Here is a 10,547-nt window from a genome sequence, read left to right as displayed (position 1 = left end):
CCCTCCCTAGCCCTCCCATGGAACAGATGTCTGCCTACCATTGCAGGTCTCAGATTTGGAAATCATATCCCAGAGGCCAAGTGCTTCACTGAAGAGAAGTCAACTGAATGTCTGGAGTCTAGCTACTAAAAATCCTTGTTAGTTTGGGAGTCTCAAAACATACCCTCTCCCTCTTCAGTCCAGCTTGAAGTCAAGGTCCAGGATGGAAGGGAAAGCAGGTAGAGTTGGCAATGCATATACCGACCAGGGTAAGGACAGTCAACTCCTTGGAACCCGAGGCGAGAATAGAGGAGGGAAAGCCTGGTTCCTATAGTTCCCACTAAGTCTTTGTCCATGCAGTGGGTCCAGAAGCCCCACCCTGACATTGCCTTAGTACCAGTCAGCAAGGAGGGGAGATGACGCCTCTTTATTCAGGTTAACACCAAGGAAAGCATCGAGAAGGAATACACAGAGGAGGAGGAAGGGCACACAAAGTCACCACTTGAGGAGGTGGGAGGGAGGCGCATCAGTTAGGAACCTCAGGACAGCCACATGCTCCATGCCCTGGTTGTGGAGGAAAAGAGGAGAGGAAAGGGGACAGCGCCATGAGAGCCTGGGGCTCACAGAAGGGTCTGAAGCCCCCTGAACCTAACACCAGAGCCACAAGCCCTGCCCCTCAGGGCTCACACACTACTACACAGGTCGACACACATAACACACACAAGACATTATGGAGGTAACACCGAGAGGCGGCGGGCAGGGACGTATTGACAGGAAAAGGAACTGAAGTTAAGCGGGTATAGCCAGGAGAGAGACAGTTTTTGGCTGCAGCCCCCAAGAGTCCCTCAAATGTCCCCTAAATCTGGGCTGTTGCTGAGCACCCTCAAGTCTGTGCCTGTGAACTGGGCTCTTTGTTCTCTAAGCCCCAGTGAATGGATAAAACAATCCCAGATGAAGTCAGTGACAAGGCAGGATCCGCTCTGCATGCAAAATCCTAGATGTTGAGCTATTATGTCTTCATGTACATTCATAGCCAGCTCCTCCCAGCCCAGGGGCCCTTGGAACCCCATTCACCCAGTTTCCTAGGGCTGCAGTTCCCTCCTCAAGCTTCCTTTACCAATCAGCAGCCGCAGAGATCTGTGAGGGGGAGAGGCTTCTGCAGAACGCTGAATAGCTTGGATTTCATCAGAAGGGTAAATTTTCTGTTGCCAGAACAGAATACCCTCAATTCCTTAACTTCTAGGTAAATCGTTAGAGATTATTTGCCATAGTCCTAGATAAGTCCTTTTTCAGAATAGAAAAGCAGAATTTTATTTACACAGTTCAGGGGTTCTCCTGTTGGCTGGGGAGGGGAAAAGGGCAGGGTAGGGGATTGGATGGGAGTCCAGAGATGGGCGCTTCCTCTCCCGGAATCTCACCTTTCCGCAGTTTGCTGCATCTCGCTTGGTTGGGCAGAAAGAATTCTTGATGCTCCCAAAGTCCTTTACCCTATAAATCCTTCCTCGAGGGAGTCTCTTCTGCTTGACCAACAAGAGCAGCGTGAAGCATGTTGCACCGCGCCGTTCAGTCCCCTCACGTCATGCACTCGGAAACCCAAAGCCAGTCCGGGAAAATAGAGCCCCCTCGGAGTCCCCTCACAGAGAGGCCTCGGCCTCCAGCTGCAGCAGGGTAATGTCGGGCAGATCGAGGGGCTCCACAAGTGGCCCGTCCCCCCCAAGGTGGCCAGCACAGGGGCTCTCGGGGCGCTCACAGTGACTAGTGGGTGTGGCGGAGCTGGGCATCTCCTTCTCCTCTTCATCGTCGTCCTCCTCGTCTTCAGGATCGCGACCCAGCAAACCGCTGTCCCCGATCCCAAGCGAAGGGGTCTCCCGCTCTTGGGGGGCGCCGGGGAAGCTCCCCTTGCCGCCGACCACGCCCAGGCCACCCTGGCGGGGCGCGGTGGTCATAATCCGGCACATGGAGACGATGGCTCGCTGGTTGGCGCACACGTCGTCCGAGAGCACCTGGATGTGCGAGGCCTGCTCGTCCAGGGCCCCCCGCATGGCCCTCACGTCCTCAAACAGGGCCTGCAGCTGGGCTTTCAGGTGCTCCATCAGTTCCTTCATGCCGCCGTTGTACTCCCCGGAGATCACGTCCCCCACCGCCGGCACGGTGGACACCTCCAGAGGTGCGGGCATGTCTCCGCCGTCCTTGGTCATGATCTCCAGCAGACCGTCCTCCATTGAATGGCAGAAGCGGGTGATGGCTGCTCCGGGTCCGGTCCAGCCCGGCCTCGGGGTGGGGGAGGGTACGGGGAGGGGGAGAGGTGCCCAGAGGGCGGGGAGGAGCCGAGGAAAGAGGAGACTCTTGAGAGGGGCGGGGAGCCGACGTGAGGAGGTGAGTCCCGGGCAGAGGGCACAGGCAGGATCGGGGCAGGCCGGGAAGAGCCGGCGGGACGCGGACCCGGTTACAGTCCCAGGGCCGGCGTCTCTCCGGCTCGCACAGGGGCGAACGCTCCCTGCCCTGCCTCGCCTCCCGAATTGCACCCGAATCAGCGCCGCCCTCTGGGCGCTAAGGACGGCAAGTAGTCGCCCTTTCCCGGGGTCACAGAAGCGCCTGTGGTGGGACCCAGGTCGAGGCCGAGGCCAGCAAAGGGTCGAGCTCGGGACTCCCCCCAGTCATAACCAGCTGGCTCGCGAGTGTGGTTGGAGTGACGGGGCGGGTCTCCCAGCCGCGCCACGGATGCTCCTCTGTTTCCAAGGCGACGCACGGCACGTAAATGACGTGTGTCTCCATGGCAACCAGGAAGTGGAAAAGAAAAGGGAGGATGGCTGGGAAGCTGCAGTGGGGCTCTAGAGTCTCAGCTAGCGGGTGGGGGCGGGTAGGGTGGGGATGCTGCAGAGGCTTCAGCTGAGGCTGAAAGAGCGTGTGGCCGCAGTGTTTAATAGGGAAGCATGAGAGAGCAGTTTGCTGCCTAAGTCCCCAGGTCGGGGGAGACGTAGTCCCTCTCCTGGCCTGGGTGGTAGACACTGAGCGCTACTGCCTTGGAAGGATTTTCACTCGCCCGCAATCTTTTCTCTGAGGATGGCGCTAGAGCCAGGTCTGCTTCTTTGTCCTCCAGCAGGAAAACAGAGAGGATAGTGAGGCCGATGCTATTAATCCCAGACTTGAGTTGGAGCGCTGCGCCGCTTTGGAGCCGGCCCCGCCAGCCTTAGCGGTGCGGAGGCGCAGGCTGTCACTACAGAGGTTTCCGCCACTTCGTTTTGTTTCTGCAATAAATCAGCCCTCGCCGTAGATAGTTCAGGAGCTGAGAAAAGATGGGATTCCCTCCCATATGAGACCCAGCCGCTTCTACCCAGGGCACTGGGAGTTCTAGGGTGGTGAGGCAAAGCGCTTCAGTTTTGAGAAAGACAGCTGCGTTAAGAGCAGAGATTTCTGTCTCCTCTGTGTCCTCTAGCACGGAATCCCCAGCACCTAAAATAGTACCTGGGGCGTAGTAAATAATGCTCAATATGTTTGTTGAATGAATACTTTACAAGAACTGCTGTGTACCATACCTTCATCCAGAACTCTCTAGCTCACAAGTAGTGGATTTTAGGAACCTGAGTGCAATTTCGTTTCTGTCATTTATTAATTCAGAGACCTTGAGTAAATCACTTTCCTGATCTGTTAGGGGATTGGACTGGGTATGGAGTAACATTATTGTATTGAGTAACATCATTGAGTTACTCATAATATTGAGTAACATTATTTCTAACTCTGAGTAACACTTTGCATCAGCTTACAGATGAAAGTGTGAACTGTTGACAATGTGTGGAAGGGATGAATGAGGGGACTATGTACCCTTAATTCCTTCTCAGCAGGCCCTGCACCCATGTACAGACATGCACTGAGTGTCTCAACCTTTGTAACAATGCATTGCCCTTTTTGAAGAGTGGAGTGGGAAGCAGGGAGGAGGAAGAACAATTAAATTTAATACATTTACAGATGACTTCGACTGAGAAGACAACAGCACCTGGGCAGCAGCATACTAACTAATAATGACCTCAGTACATTGGAAAAGCCAAGTGGTCAGAAACCAAAATGAAATTCACAAGAAATAAACCTGGAGAAGAGAAAAGCTGTATCACTTCAAGATGGGGAAGAGCTAGGTATGGGTAAGTGTTTCATATACTAGTGGTTCAGTGATAGCAAATGTGTTACCTTTGTTGCATTCTCTGGTGATGAGGAGTGGGGCTGGCCCAGAGAAACTGTAAAGAGCTGTTTAGCTTATTCCATGTCTTACTGCTATTAAAATGGGGAAATATCCTAAACAGCAGAATGTTTAATCTAAGGCATTATTGGTATAACAAAGTATTATGCAGCCATTAGAAATTCAACTTCTCAAAACAAATATTTTTTTGTTTTTAAACCTTCAGTATTTAAACCTTCAGTATTGCATTTTCTAAGATTCAATCCTATTTGCTTGCTCATTCTGTCCTTCCTTCATTCCACAAATTTGTGACTCTCACCTTAGTTATCACTCCCACCTCTACTGTGTGCCCCAATAAGTTATTCCTAAAGCTCAGAAGAAAACGGAAATGCGTTTCCTTGATTTCCCTAGGCACAGCTGAATTGAACTGGTATTCACAAAAAGACTTTACCCGAAAAAGAACAGTAGGAAAACTAGAAACAGAAAACACACACTCGCGCATACACACACACACACACACACACATACACACACACACAAAACAACTGAGCTTACACAGCCTAAGTTTCTGATTATACTACAGCAAGTATATTCTAAAGGCTTATGGGTTCAAGGCTGTTCATCTTTCCCTGGAGAACTTTGCCATAGTCAGAAAATACTGGCATGATTTTCAGGGTTTTTGCTTGGGTCTGTTACTTCACATCTCTTGACCAGCACATCACATGGATGATTTCATCTTGCCAGCTCTCTCACCCTTCAGATGGGTTCCTGCCTTCTAACAACAAGAACCAACCCTGTCCCTAATACAGGACCTCCCATCTTAGCCTTAACCTTACATTAAACATAGCCCCTATACAGTAGGAGCTGGGTTATGCCATCATACAAGGCCCTTTGCCACTATTGTTGAGGATATCATGTATGTCAAGGCTTTCAGCATAAGATTACATCATGCTGCCCAGAGGTGCTGGCATGAGGTCTGCTGAGAGCACAGGGGGTCTGAGCCTCAAGGGAGGGGAAATTTTATTGGAGAAGCACAAAAGAACATGGGAAACAGTGCAGAGATCAAGGGGTGTGGCTGATCCAGTCAAGTTCCAGGTCAGATATTTGAGAGCCAAGGGTAGGTGGGATCTGGGGGTCTGGACTAGTAGCAGGACTTGAAAATACAAGAAGACAGTTAGTCCCTCAGATTCAGAGCCAGATAATTTTAGGAATTCCAGGTAAAAATGAGACAAGGGAAAATAAAAGGGTCTGGTCTCAGAAAAGTAAGGAGCCAGAGTGCAGATAGTAGAGCAGAGCTTCAGTCAGCTGGCTGGGTTACAGTGCTGGGCCCTCTGGAATCCAGTGCCCTGGGGTTTGTTGAGTGGGTCCCTCCCCAAGTCAAATGGGTACTCTGGCCATGGCTCCAGAGTATTCACACATAGAATGTTTGCCACATAGCAGGAAAAAATAACCCCTTCACACTGCTCTTCTGCTTCCTGCCTTTTTCTTATCCTCTGGGAATCACCTTAGCTGTTCTATTGCTTCATCCCAATCTCAGAAGCCCAGAGAGGTGCAGAGACTCCATGCTGCATAGATATAGGTCACCCAGTTTCAAGCCTCGCATTCTCACTAAAATTTTGATTTTTAGTAGTCTTTGCCATTTTCCTCTACCTAGTGTTTAGTTTATCTCCAGGGTCTGTTTTATATAACTGGTGTGCTTTTGCACTATAAATCCAGTAGTCATAATGAAGGTGCTTACTTAACTCAGATCTAGAAAGATGGTCAAAATCAAGGTACAAAATCAAGTTTGACTGCCACACTTAGGTCTGCAATCCCAGACAGTACTCCCCAAATGTAATTTTATAAAGCTGAGCTGCCTTGGGTCCCATCTTAGCATTCTATCATATTCAAAAGAAACACATCTAATAACCAAAAAGAATTAAAAGCAATTTAGATTTTTATTATGGTGTCTGGAAAACTCTAGGGGGTTTACATTTTTAGCACAGAGCAAAAATCTTAAGCTTCTTGCTTCATGTTGCTCATAAGGCATAAACTGTTGCTGCCCTACTTTCTCCCTTCTCCCCAAACACCCCCAGACTTTCTCAGAAGTCTGGCCCTTGATTTTTCATTCCCCCATACCCATCACTACTTCTTCTCCTTCTCCTCCTTCTCCTTCTTCTTCTTTTTTAAGGGCTGCACAGGTACAGCATATGGAAGTTCCTTCCTAGGCTAGGAGTTGAATTAGAGCTACAGTTGCTGGCCTATGCCACAGCAGCATCAGATCTGAGATGCATCTGAAAGCTACACCACAGCTCATGGTAATGCCAGATCCTTAACCCACTGAGCAGGGCCAGGGATTGAACCCACATCCTCATGGATACTAGGCCAGTTCCTTTCCTCTGAGCCACAATGGGAACTCCCCCATCACTTCTTGAATGTATTTTTTTTCTTTTCTGTAGAAAGAAACTCCTTGTCCTTGTTTTAGCTCCTTTTATTCTGTCCCTCATTCCTCTGATCTGCATAGGTACTAGGAGCCCTAGCTGTCAATAACAGAGTCTCTTCCAAGAGGGTAAGAAAGACTGAGGGGCTAAGGATAGTCTTGTTGGAGTTCCCTGGTGGCTCAGTGGGTTAAGGATCTGGCATTATTACTACTGTGGCACAAGTTCAATCCCTGGCCCAGGAACTTACCCATGCCGTGGTTGTGCCCCCCTAAAAAGAATACTCCTATTGTTATGGGTTTTGTGTGACTAAATTTTTTCAGCATGAGAGGGTTGTTTGCCTGGTATTCCAGCCCACCTCCTTTGCTCATCTCCATGCTTGTTCAGAGAAGTGGGCATGCTCGCTAGCAAGGATCCTAAACCCTTATGAGCCTCTGCCTGGAGAGGGGGTCCAACTCTTCACACTCTCAAGAATCTCTACTTCACAGAAGTGGTCATGAGGTCACACACACCCCTCAGTTAAAGCCTGATCAGGGCTTTCAGTTGCTTGCTTTGTGCCCTCAAACAAATTTTAGAAATCCTAAAGGCCAGAGTTCCCATCATGGCTCAGTGGTTAACGAACATGACTAGCATCCGTGAGGTTGTGGGTTTGATCCCTGGCCTCACTCAGTGGGTTAAGGATCCGGCATTGCCGTGAGCTGGGGTGCAGGTCGCAGATGAGACTCGGATCCCACATTGCTGTGGCTCTGGTGGAGGCCGGCAGCTACAGCTCCAATTGGACCCCTAGCCTGGGAACCTCCATATGCCGCAGGTGGGGCCCTAAAAAGACAGAAAAAAAAAAAAAGAAGAAAGAAAGAAAAGAAAAGAAAGGAATCTTAAAGGCCACCCCTCCTCATTTCTTTCTCACCCATATTAACGGTACTCAGAGCAAGAATTCCAGGGGATCTTCCAGCTTCTCATGCAGTCTGCACTTCCACTGGAAATAACTTGTCATTTCAATTAAACCTGCTTTGCTGCTTTTCACCCCACCTCCCCTTTCTTCATTGCTCACCACAACAGCTTCTCTTGTAGCAACACTTGCACAGAATTTCCTCCCTCTCAGTGCATGTTTAGTCATTTATCCATGTCTCTCTGTACATAAATAGTTCCAGTCCAAGTGTCGTTGGACAGTTGGCCACAGACACAGACAACTCCAAACTCTAGAGCTACCCAGGACCCCTTGTGCAGGGCTTCATGTACCCTCCATCCTCTCTGTATATTTTCTTTCTTTCTTTTTTTTTTTTTTTTTTTTTTTTTTTTTGTCTTTTGTCCTTTTTAAGGCTGTACCCATGGCATATAGAGGTTCCCAGGCTAGGGGTCTAATCGGAGCTGTAGCTGCCATCCTACACCAAAGCCTCAGCAACACCAGATCTGAGCCACATTTGTGACCTACACCACAGCTCATAGCTTAACCCACTGAACAAGGCCAGGGATCAAACCTGCAACCTCATGGTTCCTTGTCGGATTCATTTCTGCTGTGCCACAACAGGAACTCCTCCCTCTGTATATTTTCTGCCCCCAGAAAGTTGCACAAAGCTCAGGGCCTGATTTGTCTCCAAGTCAGAATCCTCATCAGGCATGGATAATGCTGCACTGCATGAGAATACCCGCATTTTCTGGTGTCATGAGGCAATTTTGCTTGGCAAATTGCCTCTCTCAGAGTATCAGTGCAATGTGGAGGAAATTATGTGCAAGTATCTGGGGAGATTATGGACTGTGGTATGTCTGCCATAGACTTCTCTGCCATTTAAAAGAATTTTTAGAAATTCCGTTTCACAATACCAACTTATGCAAACTTCCCTATCCCTTCTCACCTGTCATATCTTGGGAAGTCTCTGGTATTCCATCATGGACAATACATACAAAATTTTGTAGATCTCCCTCTTTTTTTTTTTTTTTTTTTTTTTTTTTTTTGTCTTTTTGCTATTTCTTGGGCCGCTCCCATGGCATATGGAGGTTCCCAGGCTAGGGGTCGAATTGGAGCCATGGTCTCCGGCCTACGCCAGAGCCACAGCAACGCAGGATCCAAGCCGCGTCTGCAACCTACACCACAGCTCACGGCAACGCCGGATCCTTAACCCACTGAACAAGCGCAGGGACCGAACCCGCAACCTCATGGTTCGTAGTCGGATTCGTTAACCACTGCGCCACGACGGGAACTCCTGTAGATCTCCCTCTTGCTAATATCTCTACTTATGCTCTCTCAGGACCTCTCAGAGGCCCTAAAAATACTATCAAACATTGTTTCTTCCACTTCCCTTTTTCTATGAGGTGGTATTCCAAGAGCCAACAAGACACTGTTAGCTCCACTATTATTTGGGGGTTGCCAGGGGAAGGGCTGCATCCACAGCTTGTGGAAGTTCCCAGGCCAAGGATCGAACCTGTGCCACAGCAGCAGCTCCAGCTACAGCAGTGACAACACTGGATCCTTAACCCGCTGAGCCACCAGGAATTTCCAGCTGCACTATTAGAGCAGCCACCATGAGGGTACAGTATTCTGTTCAAAACACAAGTAAGAACCACACTAGTATTCATGACTGTGGTAGACACAGGTCCCCAAAATGCAATCCACATCTTCATAGTAGCACAACGATTCTGGCTCTTAGGCAGAAGTAAGAAAAGGTCTTTCTCCAACTTTTTCACCAAGACCCTGAAGCCCCTGTTTTACGAGGTCTTACATGAAAAACAGCTCCATCTTCTATAGTCATCCACAGTTTATAGGCACAATGCCTGCTTCATCTGTTTTAAGGCACAAGGATCCCCTTCACTCTGGGACTCTCTCATTCCTTTACTTTGCTTTATACTTCTCCACAGCACTCATATCTGCGGTACTATTTTTTATTTTTTGGTCTTTTTTTTAGGGCCACACCCTTGGCATATGGAGGTTCCCAGACTAGGGGTTGAATTGGAGCTGTAGCCGCTGGCCTGCATCACAGCTCATGGCAACGCCAGATCCTTAACCCACTGAGCAAGGCCAGGGATTCGAACCTGCATCCTCATGGTTGTGAGTCAAAGTCTTTTCTGCTGAGCCATAACAGGAACTCCTGTGGTACTATATTTTTACTTAATTATTTATTTGTTTATATAGGTATTTATTGTCTTTCACCTCCAGCTAGGTGTAAGTCCATGAAGGCCAAGGTTTGGTTTTGTTTATTGCAATATCTCTAGCACTAGAATAGTACCTGGCACCTGGGAGATGCTCAATAAATATATGTTAAATAGATGGATAAATGAGACCTGAATCCATACCTAGAAAAAGAAATGTCTCCCTTAAAAATATGTACCTACAGAGCTCCAACTCTGCCTTATCTTAGAGAGCAGGTTACCTTCTCTGATTTCAGCCGTCTACTTTGGAGATCTAGGACTTATGTTCACACAATTAAAATGACCCTTTTTAGTGGCTATTCTTGAACAAAGGAATACTTACTATAAAATACGTGGACGTTCCCATGTCTTGCAAAACAGAAAAGTATTTGTAGCTTTGAAATGAGAATTATGCCACCCCTTGGAACCCTCAGCAGTATATTCCACCACTGTCTCCATCAAAGTGTCAAAGATTGGGGTCAAGTTTTTAGTCTAACTTCAAGGTCAGAGGATGGCATGCTCTCCCCCCACCTCAAATGTTGAGAATGGAATGATGCCAAGCCTGCATCCCCATCCTGAATGTCACAGAACTCCTAATTTATACTCTTATACTAGTAGAGACAGGCTCAAAAAAAGTACTGTGGTACTGGTTATAATAAGATTGGTAGTTAACTGAGAAGGGATATTATGAGTAGAAAGGTTACTATGGTTTAAAGCTAGTGTTTCTATTCCCTTTGAGTTCCTGAACTGATAGACTAATAATTTAGTGTAATGTTAGCCCAGGGTACATTATACTGTAATAAAACTGAGGATTTTTTGTCCCTTGCTTACACCTTCCCTGCTTCTGTTCTAAAACC

At 48.2% G+C, this 10,547-nt stretch overlaps 1 protein-coding gene across 1 annotated transcript; it reads right to left on the bottom strand.

Annotated features, from left to right (window-relative positions):
* Window positions 388-2,729, bottom strand: CCDC184 (coiled-coil domain containing 184). The gene has a single exon (XM_021092621.1). The coding sequence runs from the start codon at window positions 2,199-2,201 to the stop codon at window positions 1,614-1,616; it is 588 nt and encodes a 195-aa protein (XP_020948280.1). The 5' UTR covers window positions 2,202-2,729; the 3' UTR covers window positions 388-1,613.

The sequence above is a fragment of the Sus scrofa genome, chromosome 5 (assembly GCF_000003025.6).
Source record: "Sus scrofa isolate TJ Tabasco breed Duroc chromosome 5, Sscrofa11.1, whole genome shotgun sequence".
NCBI classification, from domain to species: domain Eukaryota; kingdom Metazoa; phylum Chordata; class Mammalia; order Artiodactyla; family Suidae; genus Sus; species Sus scrofa.
The sequence above is the reverse complement of the archived record's forward strand: the minus strand, read 5'-3'. Positions and strand labels throughout refer to the sequence as shown.